The sequence below is a fragment of the Tursiops truncatus genome, chromosome 5, assembly GCF_011762595.2.
Source record: "Tursiops truncatus isolate mTurTru1 chromosome 5, mTurTru1.mat.Y, whole genome shotgun sequence".
NCBI lineage: Eukaryota > Metazoa > Chordata > Mammalia > Artiodactyla > Delphinidae > Tursiops > Tursiops truncatus.
In genome coordinates, this window is record NC_047038.1 from 127,867,343 (window position 1) to 127,892,413 (window position 25,071).

General features: G+C 37.0%; 1 protein-coding gene across 5 annotated transcripts in view; it reads right to left on the minus strand.

Annotated features, from left to right (window-relative positions):
• Positions 1 to 25,071, minus strand: part of CCSER1 (coiled-coil serine rich protein 1) — a 1,269,753-nt gene that overhangs the window by 663,690 nt on the left and 580,992 nt on the right. For all 5 annotated transcript variants that reach the window (XM_019926423.3, XM_019926422.3, XM_073805586.1 and 2 more), the window contains one exon: positions 11,417 to 11,500. In XM_019926423.3, the coding sequence (XP_019781982.1) occupies positions 11,417 to 11,500 (84 nt within the window). The remainder of the gene's footprint in view (positions 1 to 11,416; positions 11,501 to 25,071) is intronic.

Consider the following 25,071-nt stretch of genomic DNA (forward strand, 5'->3'; position numbering starts at 1 on the left):
CCTCTATTTGAGGGTTACATTTTTCATAACTTTTACCCTCGTACTGAGAAGTAAGCAAAAGAAAATAACAGTGGATCTTAAGAGGAACAAAGACCTTAGGAAGCAAAACATGAAGGACAGGTCACTTCATGTGCAATAGAAATGTTATATGACACAATGACAAGTGAACAACAAAAAACGAAGGTGTCGGCATGGTCAGGTTTTAGCAAGAGTTCTTCCTGGCTTGTAGATGACTGCCTTCTTGCTGTGTGCTCATATGGACTCTCCTCAGCACCCATGCATGGAAAGAGATTTCTCTCTTTTCTTCTCACAAGGCCACTAATGCTACTGAATTAGGACTTTACCCTTATGACTTCATTTAACCTAATGACCTCCTAAAAGCATACTCCAAACACAGTCACATTGGAGAGTAGCACTTCAACGTGTGAATTTGGGGGGACACAATTCAATCTATAGCAGTATCCTTCATCCTTCAAGGTAAAGAGATATTCAAAGATTTAGAGACTACATCTTTAATACCCCATCTGAATACTTGGGAAAGGATTCTAACCAAGCCATAAAAGAATCAGAAGAGTCCATAAAATGGAGAAAGATCAAGAGGGGTGGAAACAGTGATCTGTAATAATAAATCTTATACTATACATAATTTAAATCTAATAGAAAATATTGTCACTATGTATTTACAAATATAAGTCACAAATAATTCTTTTGAAAGGAAAAAAAAATGTTTCAAGGGAAAACCAGCTAAAAGTACTAAAATCATTAAGTCCTCAACAAGCTCAGTAAAATTCATATAAGCTTCTAAGGGAGGGAAGTAAAATCATTTTAAAGATCTCATTTAATGGGAAAGAGGTCTTAAAGTTGAGGAGATAATTTCAAATGTTGCTTGAGTTATTCCAAATTTTTTTGGACACATTTTGTAAAACCAATACAAGGTATAATTAACAAAATAAAAAATACTATTTACATAGCCCATGTCACATAGATATGGCTAGTAAGTGCCCTTCACATTACCTCATAGCAGTGCAGGAGATTTTGTTCTATTACAAAGCAGTTGAGAGTAAATGTCCCATTTAAGAACTAGTTCCTTCCTGTTTATCATGCCAAAAACTCTTGCCTAAAGACTATATCCCTCGTTTTCTCCAATTACTTGCCCCACCAAATATACAACCCTAGAACACTCTGATATTCTAATATTTATATCCCCTTAGACATCCTAAAATGTACAAATGATTATCTTTAAAAAAAAACTCAGTAAATCTCACTGATGTAAATGATACACACAAATTTCAGGTATAATAATTTCAAACATCCAAGATGCAAACCACTATGTTTTATTTTTAAAAAGAATAGAAAGGGATAAACTGAAAGTATGACTACAAAATACACTGTTATAAATTCAGTTAATAATGTAGATAATTTGCTCAAATATCAATATATAATCTAAAATAAAAATTGAGTTTCTAAGTATATTTCTGCTTTGTAAAGTCCACCTACCCAGCAAGAAAAAAAAGAACCAAGGTAATAATTCTGAGGTCATACAGTAGAGAAAAAATGATGGTTTGAAATGCACATTTAATGCTTGAAAAATAATAGACTTTTGTCCATTTTTACTTGCTAATATTAAACAGAAATGAACATGAACAGTATGTGCTATGGACTAAATGGCATCTCTTGCAAGTTTATATGGTGAAGCCCTAACACCCAATGCGATGGTATTTGGAGATAGGGGTCTTTGGTAGATGTGCGAGCTTAGACGAGGTCCTGAGGGCTGGGTCCTCATGATGGGATTAGTGCCCTTATAAGAAGAAACAAAACTTACATCCCCTTTCCCCCTCTCCATCTCCATGCACATGCACTCAGTAGAAACCACAAGAGCACACAGCTAGAAGCCATCCGTAAGCCAGAAAGAGTTTTCATCAGCACCCAACCATGCTGGCACTCCGATCTTGGACTTCTAGCTTCCAGGACTGTGAGAAAATAAATTTCTGTTTAAGCTACCCAGTCTATGGTATTTTGTTTTGGCAGCACTAGTGGCCTAAAAGAGCATTCAAATAGCTATTTATGTGATAGTAAAAGAGAGATCCAGCCCTTCTGCAGAACTTTTTACTGAGTACCAACAGATAAATTGTATGATATTGCATCAACATCTAACTGGGGACTGTAGTATAATATACGTCTAAAGCAATGGTTTTTAACTGGGGCAAATCTGCCTCCAGGGACATTTGGCATTGCCTGGAGGGTACTACTGACATCTAGAGGGGAGAGGTCAGGCATGCTGCTAAGTATCTGACATTGCACAGGACCAGTTATAAAGCACAATCTGACCCAAATGTCAACAGTGGTGTTGAGGAACCCTGCTCTATAAGACAAAAAAAGTAACCAAAGATCTTGCCTTTAAAAACATCTCTTTTGGAGTAACGTCATCATTGTGATGAAGCAAGTTTTTTTTGGTCTCTTCCCTTTAATCTACAGTCAGTAAAACACCCATAACTCAAAACGTACCTCTGCCCAACAAAAACAGGAGGCCAGATAATTATACACATCTGTACACCTAAAGGTGGGTGGTCAGGAACACAGAGGTGGCGGGACCCAGGGAACAGTGGAGATGGTGCCTGAGCCCACAGCCCCAGAGAAGCTGGTAGCAGTAGGGGAGACAGGGGACAAGAGTCCGTCCTCCTGGCCCCAGTGGCGCCAGTCACCACAGGTATCTGGGCAGTAGCAGCAAGGCTGGCACCCCATCCCTTTAGCCAGAGAAGTGCCCATGACTCTGGCCTCCCAACCCCCTGCCCACAGCGGCAGAGCCTGATGATACCAGACATGACAGAGGCACCCATGTGATCTGGGCTCTTCCCCCAACTCACCTCCTCCCCATGAGGCATCAGAGCCTGTGATTCAGACTCAACAGAAGAGCCCACCACCCCAGTGCCCCAGATATTGGCACCAGTAGCACCGCAACAGCAAGGTAGCAATGCCCGCAGAGACGCAAATAATACTGAGGTCACTGGGTGACACTTCTGACAAACACGGTGGAGGGTGTAAGTACCCATTCTCATAGATAACCAAAGGCAGCTCGGGTAACAGAAACCAAAGCAGCTTGTGCTCTAGTGCCGCTTACTGAAGAATAGGAAAGGCCTCTAATTTCTAACCTGTTGAATCATTAGAATCAATTATAAAAAAAAACCAAAAACCAGCTTTACCTAAAGAAAGGTGTCTGCTACTACAGAAGCGCTAGCATGGTAAGAACTCAAGCTCCTTGAAGAACCACAGTAACACTGTTTAACAAAAATCAAAGTGACAATTCTACAGAAACCAAACTTAAAGGCATGGAATACTGTAATCTAATTGATTGAATTCAGAATAGCTTTCAGGAAGAAACTCAATGAGCCACAAGAAAAAAACTCAGAAAGGCAGTTCAATGAGCTCAGGAAGAAAATTAAAGAGAAGGAATACTTTACTAAAGAGACTGAAACTCAGAAATAACCATATGAATTCTGGAGCAGAAGAATTCAATAACTGAGATGAAGAATGCATTAGAAAGTACTGGAAATAGAACAGGCCATCTGGAGGAGAGTAGTCACAAGCTTGAAGATAGATATCTAGAAATGATACAAGTAGAAGAGGAAAGAATTAAGTTTTTTTAAAATGAGCAAATTCTATAAGTGCTGACTCTATTAGGAAGGGAAAATATTAGGATAATGGGTATCCCAGAAGGAGAAGAAGAGATCAGAGTTTAAAGAAGTAATAGCTAAGGACTTTCCAAACGTGGTGAAGGAACTGAATGTACAAGCCCATGAAGCTAAGAGATCACCTAATTACCTCAGTGCAAAAAAGACCTTTTCCAAGACACTATATTAAAACTGTCAGAAGTCAATGACAAAGAGTTTTAAAGGCAGTCAGGGAATAAAGGAAAAAATGTTCCTTACAAAGGTACCCACATTAGGTTATTAGCAGACTTCTCAGCAGAAACTCCACAGGCTAGGAGGGAGTGGAATGACATACTCAATAGTGAAAGATAAAAACTGTCAGCCAAGAACATTCTATCTAGAAAATTTATCATTCATTCAGATACAAAAGAGAATTAAAAGACCTTCCCAGACAAAAGCTGAGGGAGTTCACCACTAAACCTGTCTTATAATAACTGTCAAAAGGAGCTCTTCTACCACAAACAAGATGACAAAACACACACAACTTTGAGTAAGGTGATAGAATCAGAAAACTGCAACTCTATCAGAATAGGTTTTTAATACTTTATTATAGCATAAATGTTAAAAGGGTGGAAAAAACATAGCTACTTTAATTTGGTAACAAACTCACAACATAAAAAAGGATAATTTGAGACAACAAAAGCAGAAAAGGGGAAGAGGAAAAGAATGGAACCTGCATAGGCAAATGAAGATGCTATTAGCAGAAAAAAGGACTGTTCTATCTATGAGACATTTTATACAAACCTCTTGGTAACTACAAAACATAAATCTAGAGCAGAGACATGAAACAAAAGAAAATGGAGAAAATCATAGAAAACTATCAAACTAAAATGTCCTACAGAAACACAAGGGAAACAATGGAGATATAGAGTAACCAGAAAACAAAAGATAAATGGCAGTACTAAGTCCTCATCAATAATCACCCTAAATGTAAATAAACTGAACTCATCAAAAGGGAGCGTCTGGATAGATTAAAAAACAAGATCCAAGTATATGCTGCCTCCAGGCAACATCTCAGCTCTAAAGACAAACATAGGCTCAAACTGAAAGGATCAAAGATGATACTCCAAGCAAATGGCAGCCAAAAGAAAGCAAGTATATCCACACTCAGACAAAACAGACTTCAAGACAAAAAAGGTAATGAGAGAAAGATGGACAGTACATAATCATAAAGTACATAATTCATCAAGAAGATGTAAGTTATTAATATATATATGTACTTAACATGTGAGCATCAAAATATATAAAACAATTCTAAACAGACCTATAGAGAGAAATTTACAGCAATACAATAATAGTAGGGGACTTTAAACACCCCACTCACATGAATGGATAGATCATCCAGTCAACAACAAAACAACAGCCTTAAATGAAACGTTAGACTAATTGGATTTGATAGATTTGTACAGAATGTTCCATCCAAATGCAGCAGAATACACATTCTTCAACTATGCGTGGAACCTTCAAGGAAAGACCATATGTTCGGACACAGGTCAATAAATTTAGAATACTGAAATCATATCAAGCATCTTTTCCAATCATAATGCTATGAAACTAAAAATCAATTACAAGAAGAAATCTGGAAAAGTCACAAATAAGTGAAGACTGAACAACATGCTACAACTATTGGGTCAATGAAGAAATCAAAGGATAAATTAAAAAAAAATACCTGAAGGCAAATGAAAATGAAAACAACATGCCAAAATCTATGAGATGCAGCAAAAGTGGTACTAAGAGGGAAGTTTATAGCAAGACAGGCTTTCCTCAAGAAACAGGAAAAAACCTCAAACAATCTAATCTTATACCTAAAGGAACTAGAAAAAGAACAAATGAAGCCCCAAATCAGGGGAAGGAAGGAAGGAAATAGAGTGGAAATAAATGAAATAGAGACTAAAAAGACAATACAAAAGATTCAGACTAAGAGCTGGTTCTTTGAAAAACAAAACTTACAAGTCTAGATCCACTGAGAAAAAAGCAAGGCCCTGATAAATACAATCAGAAAAGGAGAAATGATAACAGATACCACAGAAATACAGAGGACAACCGAGAATAAAAGGACACATTCTTCAAATCATACAACCAGTGCACAAGTTGAAACTGTAATCAGAAACCTCCCAGAAAACAAAAGCCCAGGACTATATAACTTCACACCTGAATTCTACCAAAGATTTAGATTTAATACTCATCCTTCTCAAACTCTTCCAAAACATTGAAGAGAAAGGAATACATGCTAACTCATCTTACCAAATGATATCAAAATCAGACACACAAAAAGAAAATTACAGGCCAATATCTCCAATGAACATAGATGTAAAAATCCTCAACAAAATATTAGCAAACCAAATACAATAATACATTAAAATGATTACATACAATGATCAAGTGGGATTTATTCCAGAAATGTAGTTTAACATCCACTAAAGACAACCAAAAAACCCCAAAAAACCTAATATGATACAGTACATTAACAAAAGGATAAAAGTCATATCATCTCAATACCTGCAGAAAAAGCATTTGACAAAATTCAATACACATTCATGATAAAAAAACTTTCAATAAAGTGGTTATAGAAGGAAGAGATACTTCAACATAATCAAGGCCATACATGAGAAACCCACAGCTAACATTGCAGTCAATGGTGAAAAACTGAAAGCTATCCTTCTAAAATCAAGAATAAGCCAAGGATGCCTATTCTCACTAACTCTTATTCAACGTATTATTGAATCTAGCCAGAGTGATTAGGCAAGAAAAATAAATAAAACACATCCAAACTAGAAAGGAAGAAATGAAACTGTCACTATTTGTGTGTGACATGATTTTTATATATAGAAAACCCTAAAGACTCCGCAAAAAAAGTTAGGAATAAACAAATACAGTAAGATTGTAGGGTACAAAAACACAAAAATCTGTTGTACTTGTGTGTGCTAACAATGAGCTAGCAGAAAGAAATTAACAATCCCATGGAAGATAACAAAAGAACATACCTAGGAATAAATTTAACCAAAGAGGTTAAAAGAAAGAAATTCAAGCCACAAATGTAAACATATTCTGTGTTCATGAATTGGAAAAGTTAACATTGTTAAATATCCCTACAATCTGAAGCAATCTACAGAGTCAATGTGATCCCTATCAAAATCCCAAGACATTTCACAGAAATAAAACAAAAATTCTAAAATTAACATGGAACCAAAGAAGACCCCGAATAGCCATAGCAACCCTGAGAATAAAGAACAAAGCTTGAGTTATCACACTTCCTGATTTCAAACTACTGCAGCGCCATAGTAATCAAAACAGCATGGTGCTGGCAGAAAAACATACATAGATCAATGGAACAGAATTGATAGCCCAGAAATAAATCCACCTGTATATGGACACAATTTATGATGAGTAGAGAATATACAATGGAGAAAGGATAGTCTCTTCAAATTGTACTAGGAAAAGTGAACAGCCATGTACAAAAAAACTAGACCACTATTTCACACCACACACAAAAATCAACTCACAGTGGATTAAAGACTTGAACGTAAGACCTGAAACCATAAAAATCCTAGGAGAAAACATAAGCAAAACACTGACATTAGTCATAGCAATATCTTTCCCTTGCCTGAGGAGACATATCTAGAAACAAGAGGATAAATAAGCAAATTGGACATCAAACTAAAAATCTCCTGCACAATAAAAGAAAATCGTCAAAATGAAACACAAGCTGCTGAATGGGGGAAGATCTTTACAAATCATATATCCGATAAGGGGTTAATATCCAAAATATATAAAGAATGCATACAACTCAATATTATAAAACAGCCCAATTTAAAAATGGGCAGAGAAGCTGAATAGACATTTCTCCCAAAAAGATATACAGATGTCCAAATAGGCACATAAAAAGATGTTCAATATCACCAAATACTAGGGAAATGCAAATCAAAACCACAATGAGTTATTACCTCACACCTGTTAGAATGGTTATTATCAAAAAGGCAAGAAACAACATTGTTGGCCGGATGTGGAGAAAAGGGAATTCTCATACCTGTTGGTGGAAATCAAAGTGGGTGCAGCCACTATGGAAAACAGCATGGAGAGTCCACAAAAAGTTAACAGAACTACCGTATGCTCCAATTATCCCACTGAAAGCTGCTCTTCTGCCCCTTTCCTGTTTACCCATTTCTGTTCCCCTCTCACTTTAAGAGAACCTTAGTATAGGAATGAGATCAGTAGGCAATTTAACCTAACTCCTGACTTATGCTCTCCTACATGCACACTCTGCCTGTTGATTCTTTTCGTGGATAAAATGAAAGATGAAGCAGTTAAAAAATGAGTAGCTCTCTACCTGCCACAATCCTGCAGGCAGATCACACATCTGAAGACTGTCAGACAGTCTGCACGCAAGGGAGAATGATGCAGAATCCAACCTTCTGCCTCAACGATTCACCGAGATTCTTCCCCCTTTTTCCCCTTTAAAAACTGTCATGACTGAGCAGAATATTTGGAGTTGGTCTCGGGACAAGTAGTCCACCTTCTCCCCAGATTGCAGGCTTTCCTGATTAAAGCACCTTTCCTTTCTATCGACCCTTGCCCCTTGGATTATCAGCTTTTGAGCGGCAAACAGCCAAACCTGGGTTTGGTAACACCACTTCTGGGTATTTATCCAAAGAATATGAAAACGCTAATTCGAAAAGATAAATTTACCCCTCTGTTCACTGCAGCATTATTCACAATAGCCAAGATATGGAAACAAACTAAGTGTCCATCAATGAACGAATGAGTAGAGAAGATATGGTATCTACACAATGGAATACCACTCAGCCATAAAAAAAAAGATGAAATCTTGCCATTTATGATAACATGGATGGACCTTGAGAGTGTATTATACTAAGTAAAAAAAGTCAGATGGAGGGCTTCCCTGGTGGCACAGTGATTGGGAGTCCACCTGCCGATGCAGGGGACATGGGCTCATGCCCCGGTCCGGGAGGATCCCACATGCGGCGGAGCGGCTGGGCCCGTGAGCCACGGCCGCTGAGCCTGCGCTCCGCAACGGGAGAGGCCACAACAGTGAGAGGCCCGCGTACCGCAAAAAAAAAAAAAAAAAAAAGTCAGATGGAGAATACAAATACCGTACGATTTCACTCATATGTGGAATATCAAAAAACTAAAACACACACACAAGCACACACACACACAACCAAACAAAAACATACATAGATACAGAGTATTGGTTACCAGAGAGGAAGAAGCACTGGGAAAGGGCAAAATGAATAAAGGGATCAACTGTATGGTGACAGAGGGAAACCAAATTTTTGGTCTGGAGGATGCTGCAGTCTGTACAGAAGCAGAAATGTAATGTTGTCCACGTGAAACATAAAATGTTATACACCAATGTTACCTCAATAAAAAAATTTTTAAGCGGTATAAAAACTTCTTTTGCCACCAACCCCACACCGCACTAACTTTTTTAAACTGAAAATATCAAAGTGAGGCTAAATAAATTATATTAAAATAACTTTACTAAGTTGGATATAAATTCTTTATTGGTATAATTACATCTAAATTTGATTTATAGTGTATATGTAGGTAAACTGCTTATGATAGCAGCAGTGGTTAAGAAATGAGAAACCCATAATAAAACTAAATTCTTACAGATTGTGATTAGAGCAGGGTACAAGAAACTGGTTCCTAAAATGTTTTGAAATTTAAACTTTACCTATCTAAATTTGAAAATGTTAAATTTAATGTCTACTTTGTCAGAATGTCACAAGTCACTTATTATCAGAATCAGAAATACTAGGACCTAATTTTCAATGGATCTAAGTGGTTTATATTACTTTTATGTGATTGCCACCTTGTCCATGCTCCAAGTCTGGTTTTAATGATGACTTTTTCTTTTGACAATGTTTCTTCTTCCTTAACTTCCTAAATCACCTATACACTTTTTTCTTTAGGTACAGTTTTCTTTAATGAAACAAACTATTTTCAAAAGTTAACACTCTCCTTTGTTGAACTATTTAAGATGACTATGCAAACTACATAGCACAAAATTAAAATGCTACCTTGATTGTTACCTGGAAATTTTAGAAGCTAATAAGTCAATTTGGGCAATTCAAGTTTAAAACAAAAACAAAAACCAAGCAAAAGAAAACACTTGCATCTCATTTTACTAGATCAACCAACAGAGGACTTTTTGGATGCAGGGGCACTAAATTATCTTAATTATAGCTATGTAACATTGGCTCTGGAAGTAATCATTTTCTTTCTCGTTTCATTCAACAAATGAATGTCTGATTTCTTGTATAGGCTAAGTTTTAAATCTGATCATAACTAATGTTGCGGAAAAAAAATGAACACTTCTTTCTGAGTTAATTATCCACAATATGCATTTTCTGGCAAAGTGAATACATTTTCTGCTGTGTTAAAGCTAATAACTCTAGGCATCCATTCATAAATATCTACATATGATTTTAGTCAACTCAAAGATAAAGCTTGATTACATAATACATACCTATACAGTTATATGTAGTAATGTTTTATGTAGTAAATTTCATATTATAAATAAATTACTTATTTATAAAAGGTTATTCCCAGTAATGTAAGACATGTTCCTTTTGTCTAATTCTATTACTATCTTAAGTAATAGATATGGGTCAATGGGTGTCTAGAGTGACAATAATATGCTCATGGGACCAATAATCAGCATCAAACCCAGTCATGAAACAAAGTCTAAAGGTCAAGTTTCAGTAAAACTGTTGTCAGTTGTCAAGAGTCAATAAAATACTCTAAATTTGTATGCTCTCTCACTAATATGTTTTCAGAAAAGTTCTCAAAAGCTTGATGGTCTATAAAATCTGTTTTGTCATTTAATTTATTTAATAATTACATAATACATTGTTAATGTAGTCAAATATGAAATCATAGAGAACAGTATTGACTAGGGCTTGTTTTTTGATCTTGATAATGAGTCAGGGCCTCTTACTGTATAGTATGTCTTTATTGTATTGGTATTCTTAAGAATGATTAATTTTTTAAAATTTCTCATTACTTCCTCATTTTTTGTTTTGGAGAACTCATTTTTTAATTTCTATCCAGATCAAATGTGTGCTATTCTTGTTACCTACCAAATGTGTTTTCATGTTATGAAAGTATGATTTAATACATTTATGATGTCACATCTAAAAAACACCCTGAAAACATGAACTATACATTTCATATTTTTGTATAATTTTTAGATAATTTGGGATTTATATAATATCTATATTAACAAAACATCTCATTAGGTTAATGCATTTTTGGTACCTTAATGCATTTTTGGTACCTTTATGTAAAAGTAAAATTTGCTTTTGTTAGCAAAGTTATTGAGTACTTTGCTTCATATTACATGATTGTGTCTCTAGGTATGGCAGCATGGCACTACATCTTGCACTTTACAAAATAAAGTGTGGCCTTAGCCTTCACGATTTTTGATAGGTAGAACTGAAATGCCTAATCCTGGGTCAGTAATTTGTTTCTGGAATTACGTAAAGTTCAATATATATTATAAAACATTATCTTTTTCAGACTGTCAAATCTTCATTACTGTAGGATTATAAAATTGATAATCAGATTGAATCACTAACAGTTTATAAATCACTAATAATTTTAGTGTTAATAAGTTGTAGGGTTTATAGCAAATAACCTTGCAAGGAAAATACACCCGTGGGCCAAATATTGTTCACACTTACCAGTTCTTCCTGAAGTTGGGAAATGAGTTCGTCCTTCTCTTTCAGCTGCAGCTTCAGCATTGAGCATTCATCTTTCATTATATCCTATAAGAACATCAAAGAGATGGCATAATACACTCAGACCTTTCACTTTGCTCTTGATAAGTTAGCTTCATGCAGTGGGAGATAATTGCATATGACTAATAAAACTGAAATTTCCTCTACAGTCTGATGTTTTTCATAACATACTCTATGTTGCAAAACAAACTAATGTATCCAAAGATACTATACTATATATGATATATACACATACATTTTTTCTGATAGCCTTTTCTTTTGATAGCCTTTTCTTTTGATTTCTCTTTGTTCATTTAGTTGTCTAAGACAGAAATCAGGGATTCATCCTAAATTCTGTCCTCCCATTCCTGGGCATACATAATCAGTGGAATAAAAATAATTATACTTCAAAAGAGATAGTTTACCTACCATTTATTCCTGTTATAATTAAATATTAATTCTCAAATGAATGGTCATGCTATAGTCTTTATTTTTAATGATATCTGTAACATTTGTCCCTTTCACTAGAGCTCTGTCTTTGGGTATTTAACCTTGTCACTCTGCATGAACATTCAGCTACAGTCCGCATGTACACAATACATCCACATCCATGACCTCTATTACTCTACGCTGGAAACTCTCACCTAACAAATGCTTAATCTAGACTTATCTTCCAAGCTTCAAACCACAAAAAGAACTACTTCCTGAGCATACACTCAGCGTTTTCCCATGGACATTCAACTCAAACTTCTTCTCAACATCTTTTCCTACTTCAAAAATCATTTCTAGTTATTTCTCTCATTATCTTATTTCCTAAAATAGCTAGAAAAGCATCCCATACTCTCAGCTCACACTCACTCTGAACCCAATCTGGTACCCAATTCTTTGATCTGTTTCCTTGGTATTTCTTGAACTCACTCCTTTCTACTCCTCATGGACTTACTCTAGGTATCCATTGCTTCTTATCTGACTTACTGCAGTTAAGTCTCTGAACTGGTTCTATGTCTATCACCTTCCCTACCTGCCAGAGGTATTTTCCTAACTGGGAATTAATTACATCATTTCTTAATGTAACAGCTAATCACTTTAGGGAAAAAAAAAAGTCAAAACTCTTTAGCATAGCATATGGTGCCTTTCATTCTCAACTACGTGCGTATTTCTGGAGTGGCAGTTTTTCATTTCCAACTTTCTTACAACCAGGGCTCATTCCTACAGAATCGAGCTGCAGAATGTTGTTTCATGTCTCCTTGTTTTACACATGCACATCTCTGGGTTATACTGCATCTCTCTATCTCCCACAATTTCTCATGATCTAGGAGGCATTTCAAGCATTATTCCTTATTCCAGCAGGGAGCCTTCCCTTGTTGGCTGAGTTATGTTTCCCTTGAGGGTGACGCTGTGCTCCATAGCGTCTAAATCATACATCATTTCATATGGTACTAATACTTCAAGTGTTGTTTGCTTGTTTCCTTCCCACATTAGACTAGTTTCCCTAACCCACTTGAGCAGATAGACGATTTCATTAGCATATTACCAGCACCAAGCATTGTAACTGACACACAGAAGATGTTTAAATCCATGTTTGCTTCCCATAACTTAGCAGATAAACAGTATAAGTAAGAGAATTCCCACTTTTTCTGAATCTGTTAACCTTACCTGAGCTGGCAAGGGAGAAAACAGCTAATAGATTAGAATAAACAGAGTATTTCTTTATTCTGGTTCTCATGGTGTTAATTTGTTTCTATTTTAAGCAATATAGAACACCTGATTCAAATTTACTAATATCTCCTTTCATTTGCTGACAGCCAGCTGATTGGGATATACTAATTATCTCTGTTCCTTTTATTTCATAGTACTCCTGTTTCTTCCCTAAATCATGGGCTTTCATGGGTAGAGTTTATACCCAACATTTAAATATTTATTTTCATAGATTCTAAATATTACATGTTACAATGTTAATGGTAAAAAAGCTTAGCTTGCTCCATAATGCAAAGAAAAATTTGCAGGCTTAAAATGTAGGTAAGGGCTTCCCTGGTGGCGCAGTGATGGACAGTCCGCCTGCCGATGCAGGGGACACGGGTTCGTGCCCCGGTCTGGGAAGATCTCACATGCCGCAGAACGGCTGGGCCCATGAGCCATGGCTGCTGAGCCTGGGTGTCCGGAGCCTGTGCTCCGCCACGGGAGAGGCCACAGCAGTGAGAGGCCCGCGTACCGCAAAAAAAAAAAAAAAAAAAAAAAAGTAGGTAAGAAAATCATCATGTCCCTTAGAATCAGAAACATCTAAGGTCAAATCCTTAGTACTACCATGAACTCTCTCTGTGGCTTTGTGCTAATTAACTTCTTTGAGGCCCATAGACATTATCATGGAGGTTGATAACACCAGACTATAAACTATCTGATGACAAAAACCCTACTGTATTACTGCTTATATTCCCAGTCTTGCCTAATATCCCACTTAAGAAAAACTAACTCCCTTCATAAAATAAAATATTGTCATATTTTCTCTAGGAAACAAATATTGAGGTAGAGTTAAGAGTAAAAAAGGTTTATAAAAGAATAAATCCATGTGAAAAGAAAAGAAGAATCAGAATTGGGCAGAGGGACATGGGCCATGATTCATACCTGACAAATCCTCTACCAGCAAAACGAGGAGCTCCAGCACCAAGACTGCCTAGGAGAGGAATCCCGGGCGGAGGGAAAGTGGGCAGGCTCTTGTACCACTCCCTGTTCAGCCATTGGCTGGGAGCTGACTCATGAACTAGATCTCAGCTGCTGTCATGTTATTCATTGTCTCACACTAACAAGCGATGAGCTTGACTTCAGCTGGAGACAGTCAGCTAACCATAGGACTTTCAGCTGGGCAGTGAGTCCTTTACTGAAAGGGGATCTGAGCCTCAGCCAGAATCTACTCCAACTGTTTTTTATTGAATAATTAGCAGCAATATTTTTGTATAGTAATTAATATTTTGTCAATGAATTCATTTAAAGTGAAGATTTACCTATATTGTGGCTAATAGGAATTGTAAAGAAACTTGGCTTTCCAAAATCATGCTCACTTTACTAAATTCTCTGATTTTTTTCCCTGGGAAGCTTTTTCAAGAAGCTTTTAATCTCACAGCTTTAAACCAGGTAGGTGCTAATATATCATTTGCACTTATTTATGGAATAACATATTAAGTATTCATTGTGTGTCGTCAGAAGCAAATTTATAAAATCCTTCTCTATGAATGATTTTGCAAATGAATCATAGTTACCTAGAGTTTTGTTTTTAGTTGTTATATGTACATGTGGCAAAATTCATACAAGTATCTGTCTAACACACAAGATGAAAACCCTTAAAGAATACTTACTAAAATGAAGGCTACTCTCAGATGAATCGATATTCGCTCAATATATTTGCAAAATTCTCGGACATATTTGATAGGATGATCTATTGAGTTAGAAATCCTATTGATGTGTAGAATTAACAGGATTTTAGTATCTTGGTTTCTAAAATAAGGTTATTCCATTAACCCTTAGGCTAATGTAAGCAATTTAACCTTGTACTTATTTAAATGCATATTACTTATGAAAATATATAATTGAATAATTATGGCATCCTGTTTCTCAGTCAAGTATAATTAATTCTAGGACTAAAATTCAATTCTATATTTCCTAATTTTTTTTTTTTTTTTTTTTGCGGCACGCGGGCCTCTCACTGTTATGGCCTCTCCCGTTGTAGAGCACAGGCTCCGGACGCGCAGGCTCAGCGGCCATGGCTCACGGGCCCAGCTGCTCTGCGGCTGGTGGGATCTTCCCGGACCGGGGCACGAACCCGCGTCCCCTGCATCGGCAGGCGGACTCTCAACCACTGCGCCAACAGGGAAGCCCTGTACTTATATTTCTTAAATAAGGTAAGCAATTGTTTTAAGTGACCCTTCCCACAATGTAGAATATATAAGAAAAAAAAAATGAAAAGGCTAAAAGCAGCCTGTTAAAAGTTCCTTTCTGTTATGAAGGCATGCTTACTTGCTTTTCATGTTTTATGTAAGGAGTAGGGGATATCTTATCTCTCAATACCCTGAATAAACTCAGAGAAGTTGCTAGGAACAAAAGTAATCAGACATCAAACACACCCCATTCCTCACCTATAAGTACCGTTGACTTAAAAAATATATATATATATGCACAACGTGAGAGTTGTGAGTTAGCTTTATTTGGGGCAAAATGAGGACTGCAGCCCGGGAGACAGCGTTTCAGATAACTCTGAGAAACTGCTCCTAGGAGGCGAGGGGAGGAGCCAGGATACACGGGAGTTGTTTTTTTGGTTTTTTAAAAAATATTTTATTTATTTGTGGCTGCATTGCGTCTTCGTAGCTGTACGCAGGCTTTCTCTAGTTGTGGCGAGCAGGGGCTACTCTTCGTTGCAGTGTGCGGGCTTCTCATTGCGGTGGCTTCTCTTGTTGCGGAGCATGGGCTCTAGAACGCAGGCTCAGTAGTTGTGGCGCACGGGCTTAGTTGCTTCGCGGCATGTGGGATCTTCCTGGACCACGGCGCAAACCCATGTCCCCTGCATTGGCAGGCAGATTCTTAACCACTGTGCTACCAGGGAAGACCCTATATAGGAGTTCTGCAACAAAGTGCAGGTAATTGGGAACATCAAAAGATTACTGTTAGAAAAAAAAAAAAAGATTACTGTTAAATAAAGAAAACCAGATATCTCAAGTTAAGGAATTAAGCTCTTTTCTATGTATGGGAAGATGCAAGAGTTGGGCTCACTGAAATCATTCCTTTGATATGCACCTCAGCTCTCTGGAGCCTGTATTTTCACATTCTGAGTTTCCTCAAGGCTCACCACAGGGAGTGACTACAGTCTGATGGCTGCTAGATGGCAGATATTCTTTTCAGCCCTGAGTTTCCTCAGGGCTCACCAGCTCACATTGGAGGGCTGCAATCATTGGTGACTGTGGCATCCTTTGTTTATTGATATGGCAGGAAATATTCCATTTATAAATACTCCATTCATCAGTGCATAATACAGTTGTTTTGTTTTGTTTGTTTGTTTCTAAATGCTATGTTGACTTAGTTTTAAGGCCTTGGCTAGTGATAGGCCAGTTAGTTCTCTTCAACAGCTGATTAAGTCCATACTCCAAACACTTCCTTTATTGGGTCTTCACACTGCAGGGCCATTAGGTACCAACCCCATCGGGCCAGGTCCCAGGAGACTAGAGACAGTCTCTGCACCCCAGAGCTCTTGAAATTATTCACATTGGCCAATCCTCAGGGAGTGCTGGAAACCTAGCTAATCCCATCCTGCTTGTCATTTATAAACTGCCCAATTTGCTGTGGCTTGGTCCCCAGGGGGCAATATCCTCCATGACCCTGACTGACAGCCTTCTCTCATTTGGAGGTGTAAGCAACAAAGAGTTCTGTCTTTCATCTGAGCATTAGTATGTCAGGTCCCACCATCAAAAGAATCTTTAAATCTTATAAAACATAGTGCTAGCAGGAGCTGGCTGTAGGTAGTGGGCACACTTTTGCCATCCTGCTGAGACAGCTCTTGGGCCCTGGACATTTATGCCACCTTCAGACAGAGGGGAAGGACAGTGTGAATAATATTGGGTACTGTTTGGCAATACATATACAGTTTTTGCATAATGAAGGGAGAGGAAAGCTTTTCTAGTTGTATATGTTATTCAAGACAGTAAAACTCGAGAGACATCCCTAATATTAGCAGATCTCAAAAATGGTAATATCCCATTTTATGGGGTGAATTGTGACAATGATAAAGAATACAGAAATAAATAATGGTGTAGGGATGCTTTTTCAAGAATTCTGGCATAATTGTAGAATTCTGGGGAGAAGAAAAAGCAGAGAGCCTGTATGTTGTACTGTACAGGAATTGCAGATAATGTGATTCAATTTAAGCAGTAGTTTCAGGCAGTCTGGGAGGTCAGAAAACTAAGCTGCGAAAAAGCAACAAACATTAGCTGAAGCTACGGATCACAGCTCCAGAATATAAACCAGTATCAGGTACTAAGGAAAGTAGGAAAGGTCATGCTTCGTTCCTTTTTAGAGCACTAATGGATAGTAACAGCATATACAGTGCTATCTTCAAAAACTCAATATATGTACAATACATTGTTAAACAGGAGTCTTTAAGACATGAATTTGGGAAAAGCAGCTTTTTTAAACTTATGGACCAGATATACTTTTGAATGGTTGCTTATGCACTGAATGCCTGTGTACTGAGACCAACTATATATAATTTAACTTCCATTACAAAACAAAATTTTTGTCTCAAAGATTCTGTAAATTAAAGAGTACTGGGAAGTTTTAGATTATCATTAAGCGACACTAAACTATCTTAAAAACTATAATCTAATATAGAACAAAACTTACAAATCTATCATTGTTTTTCATGTTACCTCTTGATGTCACTCAGTTGAGGCAGAGAAGACTTGCATCTGAGTCTTTGCTGTGGCACAACTTAGCTATGTGATCCTGAATAAATCAATTACTAATAAGAAAACTATAATTTGTTGAAATTCGGAAATAATACCAAATTCTTTGCATACATCGTCAGTGGGTACTCACAACATTTTTACCAGGAAGGTGTTTGTTTGTTTGTTTGTTTTTTGCGGTACGCGGGCCTCTTACTGTTGTGGCCTCTCCCGTTGCGGAGCACAGGCTCCGGACGCGCAGGCTCAGCGGCCATGGCTCACGGGCCCAGCCGCTCCGCAGCATGTGGGATCTTCCCGGACCGGGGCACAGAACCCGTGTCCCCTGCATCGGCAGGCGGACCCTCAACCACTGCGCCACCAGGGAAGTCCGAGGTTTAGGGTTTTTTAACTTTATCACAGAATTCATTTCAAGCAGTGTATCCCTCTTTCTGAATAACAAAGCATTATTTTATGTCTGTGTTTATATTTTAGACTTCAACATGTAAGAGGCAGATAACCCAGTATTTTTTCAATTAAAAATGGACTTTGCTTAATACAGCCCCCCACCCCCCCACCCCCAGCTTCCTCCTCTCCCTCTCTAAAAGAGCTCTCTCCTTGCTGGGGGATACTTGCACTTGGCTCGCCACTATTGCAGACCCTGAGTGGTAATTCTTTGCTCATCTCGAATAAACACATTTTTCCTGGATAAAAAAACTGGCAATCGGGCTTCCCTGGTGGCGCAGTGGTTGAGAGTCCGCCTGAGGATGCAGGGGACGTGGGTTCATGCCCCGGTCCGGGAAGATCCCACATGCCGTGGAGCGGCTGGGCCCGTGAGCCATGGCCGCTGAGCCTGCGTGTCCGGAGCCTGTGCTCCGCTACGGGAGAGGCCACAACAGTGAGAGGCCCGCGTACCTCAAAAAGAAAAAAAGGATGGTTACAAAGTCTATGTGGTAACATGAAAAATACACTTTTGTAAATGGAATCCTATATGAAATATATACTTATCACAGATCTGAAAATATTCAAAATATGACAGTCATTTTGTTAGAGTTGTGGGGTTTTGTGTGATTTTAAATGTTTTAATTTCTAAATTTTCATTAATGTGCTTGCAATATTAAAGGTGCTATATCCTAAAAATTATATATGAAAACCAAAATATTTATTCAAACATACTTAGCAATCATGTAACTACTGAATCTGTGGCACACGAGGCATAGTCTCAGAATAATATTGTGTTCAAAAGAAAATATTCCAGGCCCCCCCCAACCCCCCCAAAAAAACCTGCAACAACTAGAGATCTTTGTATGTCTTGACCTGCATTACTGGAACACATAGTTTGCAACAATAATTTTTACGATTACTACTCTTTTCTCCTCTGTCAGTTTCTCTGATACACCTCAGCTGCTCCTGCAAATGTCCTAAGGCCCTTGTTGAGGAGCCACGTGACCTGCCCAGCTTCCCTTCTGATTAGGCATCAGAAAAACTCTTGAGAATGTATCTGATAAAGAAGAACTCCCCTATCAGAGGGTAAGGAGGAAGAGAACTTAAGTAGTCAAAACCAATTTATTTTTTAGTGAATAGGCAAATGGTAACGTTCAGCAACAGTTTTACATAAATACCTACACCCCACACAATTAAAACTGTGTAACTATTTACTAGACACCAAAAAATGCAGAGTAAATAGGCTAAATTACAAACACCTGCAGGGAAAGACGCGCATCTTCTGATACTAAGTACCCTTTACACAGAGGAGAGCAACAGCATTTTGATAATTAAGCTTAAGAAAGTATACAAAACTGTTCAAAAATAAGGTATTATAAATCTACTAAAATGTTAAGATTATAAAGAAAATAAATGGCAATTTATGGAAGCGTACAATTTTAACATACAGTTTTAAATGGCATCGGACTTGGGTTTGCTGAGAAAGCAATGTATTGTAGAGGTGAATGGTACCTTAGTTCTGTCAATAATTGTCAAGTTACTTTGCTTGAACAAATTGTAATTGTAATTTATGAGATCTTTATTCTAAACTTGTCACATTGAGAGATTTGCACTTTAATGATATTATACAGTTTTGAAAGTAATAGACCTTTCTGTTCACTTTGACTATGAATTTAAATATGATTTCTGCTCCTCTATTGCTACTTAATTTTTGCCCAGCTGTGCAACATCTAACATCGTAAGAAGAGAGCCAGTCAAGTCACAGGATTAAAACATAATAAAAAGAAAAGGAAACTATATATTGGAGGAAGCCAATACTGAAGCACATAGGTACAAACTAGATAGGTAGTTTTCCACCGGGGGGGAATGAAGAATTTACCCAGACCATCTAGGAAACATTTCAAAGATTTACAGTCTTCTGCTCCCCATTTTATCCCTTCAGTTTTATGAGATCCAATTGGAGGTGTGAGTTTGGACCCATCATTTTTCATCTTTCAAACCTCACTCTTTAGAATACACTGTTATTGAAAATCAATTGAATAAAGGAATGATTACCAGAATATATAAAACAAGCATATGCATTTATGATAACTGGTATAATGTTGCTGCTGTAATCACAATGTGTCATAAAGTGTCCTCATATGGCAAATGCTTTCCATTATCCAGGATGATGGGGGGAAAGATAGGTTTTCCATGAATTTTTCAGTTAGTTGTATATAAAGTCATGAACAGTAGGGGCAAGGTTAAACACTTGTTCACTAATATTTAAAATACTGGTATAAGAGGAAAACTCTCTAAATTAGAGTAACAGCTGAGCCTTCCCTACTAGTTCTCTCAGTCTTTAAACTTGATTACGTTTCTACCTTTCCTAAAACAAACATAACAACAAACAACATTTTGATTCCTGACTTTTACTCCTGACTCTCCTTTTATTAATGAGATTCTTGAAAGAAGAACTACACTTATAGAATCCACTCCTCATTTGCAATTGAGCTACCATGAATAAATAACTAATAACTGTTCAATCTTCCTGCCTCTGAAAGCTGGTTTTCGCTCTATTACTTAATTAAAATTGCCCTCATCAGTGTTAAGTAGAAACATCTTTTTCAGTCCTCAGCCTGATCTATGCTTTAGACTTGATAATACAAAATCCCTTCTTTAAAATCTCCCTTCCTCCTGGACTTCTACAGTGTTATTTACTCTTGTTATATATAATTTGGATATGTTTTAAACTTTTTAATACTTTTACTTCTTCTCAATTTTTTCTTTAAAAGTTCATTTTTCCTGGGTTTCTATCTGAAGCCATTTCCTATCTCAAATGTTTCACCTCAACAACTTATTGTATTAGCAACAACCTATAACTAACACTTCTGTATTTATTGTCAATACTCACCTTCCTATCTTCTGCAATCTTGTACCAGATCTCAAACTGCATCCTGGAGAAATGCATTTGTTATATTTCCAGGCATGTCAGACTCAAACTTTCAAATCTAAAATCTCAACCCTGGAGAGCAACATGTTATTTCTTCTATACTTCTGACCTCAGTTAATAACATCATCTCTCCTATAACTTAATCAAGAAACCCAACTCATCCTTGACTTCTTTCAGCAGTTTACCTGTTTCACTCCATTACCTTGCTGGCATGGTTTCTGAAGTGCAGTCCATTGTAACTTGTATTCTTTTTCCTCTATAGGTAAGGTATTTTTTTTCTCTGTATCCTTTCAAGATTTTCTCTGTCTTTGGTTTTCTGCAGTTTTGACATAGTATGTTTGGTGTAGGTTTTTTTTTATATATATATATTTTTCATTTGGAATTCTCTGAGCTTCCTGGATCTGTAGTTTGGCATCTATCATTAATTTTGAAAGGGTCTTGGCCATTATTAGTTAAAACATTTCTTCTCCATTTTCTCTTTCTTCTTGTGGTACTGCAGTTATGCACGTGCTATACTCTTGAAACTGAGTTCTTGGATATTGTTATTTTGTTTTCATATTTTTTCTCTTTGTGTTTCAGCTGACATATTTTAAAGCTTACTGATTCTTTCCTCATCTACTGATGAGCCCATCAAAGGCATTCTTCATATATGTTGCAATGCTTTTTATTTCTAGCATTTCCTTTTGATTATTTCTTAAGGGTTTCCATCTCTCTGCTTATGTTGCCCATCTGTTCTTGCATGTTGTTTGTTTTCAAATAGAGCCCTTAACTTATTAATTATATCTATTTAAAATTCCCTGCCTAACTTTAAAATCTGTGACATATATGAGTCTGGTTCTGCTGCTTGCTTTGTTTCTTCAGACTGTTTTTTCCTGCATTTTAGCATGCACTGTAATTTTTTTTTTTTGAAAGTTGAAGGTAATATACTGGGTAATAATAACAGGTAAATAGTGGGAGTTTTTATGTTAATCTTGCTAGAAGTTGGGCTGTGTTTAATATTTGCTGTAGCTGTAGTTCCCAAAGGCTTAAAATTCCTCAAGTGTCCTTATTTTTGTCTCCTCTGCTGTCTCAGCTTACTCGAAGAATGCAGTTTAGACAGAGTCTGTGTCTTGCAGCTCTTTCAGCTGTGACTCACTATTATTTATACTGGAAACCTGCTGAGGCAGTGATAAGAAGTTGAGGAGGAAAAGCATTCTATAACCTTATGATTAAATATCAGTCTTTTAGTGGACCCATCTCTGGGTTGGTTGTGACTTTAACAAGTCTATCTTGGCTTTATTTCTCCCCCTAAGGTGATACAGGAAGGGTAGAGAAGGCTGGAATTGGTTAAGTGCCCTTCCTCCTAGGAGAGATAAGGCTCTGTCTGGTAAAGTCTTTTCTCTCCTTTTGTTAGGAAGAATGCTCTGGGCATACTTCAAATGGTTACTTTTCCATCTTTCTGCCAAAGACACAGTTTTTTTAGTTTGTTTTCATTTTTTTGCCCCCTTTGGTTCTTCACCCTGAGAACCTGGTAGGATTCCTAGAGGTAAAACTCATGTTAAGTGTGGGTTCCCCCTGAAGAATATGGCCCTCCAGGAGTTTCCTATTATCAAGTTAGTCTGCTCACAGCTTTTAGCAATTCACCAAAATTACCAGTTAAGTGTTCTTACCAGGTTATGGTATCAGTGGCTCTGTTCCAAGTAAACTGATTTCAGCTGTGATTCTCTATATTTGCCTCGGGTGGTGGTTTGCTCAGTGGCTTTATATCTCTGATAGGCCCAAGAATAGCTGTCGATTTTCAGTTTGTTCAAAATTTTTCTTGTTGTAAAAACACAAGTGACAACGTCCAAGCTCTTTAACTGTTGGAACTTAAATGGAAGTCCCCAGCCTTGACTTCTCATCTTTCCTCACATTCTATCACCAAGGGACAAACAATCCTCTTTTTGCCTCCAAAATTCCTTTAATTCATTCCCTTTCTTCAATTCCCACTGCCGTTGACTTAACTCAGGCCTTTGTATCTGGTTAGAATTCACTAGTCTTGGAATTGTTCTCCCTGATTGTGTTTCAACGCTAAGGAAGGAAACCTTAATAAGGTTATTTGTATTGCTTAATTTACCTGTTAAATGTAAGATCTTTGAGGATAGGAACCATATTTATTTTGATACACCACAAATAATGTAGTCCAGTAACTTTCACGCAGGAGGAGTTCAGTAAATACCAATTCAATGAATGGAGGGGTTAGTCATCTACTATCCTATGTGACTTTAGTGCTTTAGTAGAAACATTAGGCTGAAATCCGAAGTTAAAGTTGATTTTTATTTCCTTAGATTAGTCCAGAAACTCCTTGGGTGAATATATTTTGCCCATAATATGTTCCATTAATGATGCTAGTAGCTACCTCCTGGTGGTATTCTAAGTAACAATTCAATGAGGGCAGGCCAGGGAATGTGCTGTATAATTAAGACTCTGGGTATATAAATCTTAGATAGATATAGATATGTAAAATCTACAGACAATCTGAATCCCCAAATACTCAAGAACTATCAGAAACAGGAAATAATTTTACTGCCTTTCACAGTATCAAAACCATATAGAAGAATACTTTATAATAGAGATGTTCTTTTCTTTCTCTCTTTCTCTCTCTCTCTCTCTCTCTCTCTCTCTCTCTCTCTCTCTCTCTCTCTCTCTCATATCAGGCATCTAACACAGTGCTTGGGTTTTCACCACTCTTTTCAAGATAATTTTACCTTCTTTGTAAGCTACATCACAATCATTATTCCTGTCTTTCATAAGTAAATTGAAATAAAAAATAGAAATAGAAAAGATAAGTGACTTGATCAAGGAAAACACAAAAGTTATCAACAGAACTAAAATATAATAAAAGACTGTCATATTGCAATAACAAAAAACATGATTTCATATGTATTGACAATAGCTATTAGAATACTGAGAAAAATGCAGAAATTTTAATTTTCCCTAATATTTAAAGCCAAGATTGCATATTACATATAAAGGTATTTTTAAAAGAATGCAGAAAAAAAGTGTACAAAACACCCTAGTAATCTTAGCCACAAAAGAAAAGGAAAAACATTAACTAATTTTTGTATTGCCTATTTTATCAGAAACAAAATCTTCTAAATTTAACTTCTAGAGAAATAAGGGAAGACTCCCCACTCAGTTCCATAGGCTTCATGTCCATCATTTCATTGGATTTGATTTTACAGAAACCCTATGAGTTATGTTATTACTGAGATTTTACAGGAGAGCAGAGTGCCTCAGAGAAGCCCTGGTAGCTAAGATCCCACAGTTATATTTATGTTAGAAAGGAGTTTTACACATTGCATGTTTGATGAATGAGAAATTTCTGAGTTGAGCTCAGTGTCTGGTTCTATAGAGAATAAAGTATCATGAGGAATATTCTTTCTGTTCTGGATTCCACGAGTTCACGATCTTTTGAATATCACACATATGTAGAAAAGTTGACACCAGCAAATTGAGGCTACTTTTACAAAGTATGTTAATAAAGTAAACAGGAAATAATCCTGGGCAAGGGTCTTCCTAACCATGTCTCATGCTCACGGGGCCTCCATAGTTCATCATTATTTTGAGAGAATCGTTTGAATGAATGTCAACAATATGTAAAAACCTAATGTCCTTTGCCTACCCCTTTTCCTTTCACATATAGTTAACTGGATGGAAAAGGTCCTTCATCTATTTGCCTCTCATCTTCAACTTTTGAATAAAGTCAAGATGGATAATCTGAGCCTCCTTAACCCTTGGTCTCCATTTGACATTGGTCTGGGAAAATTTTCAGACTTCCCTAGGGCAGATAAGTGACTGTATTT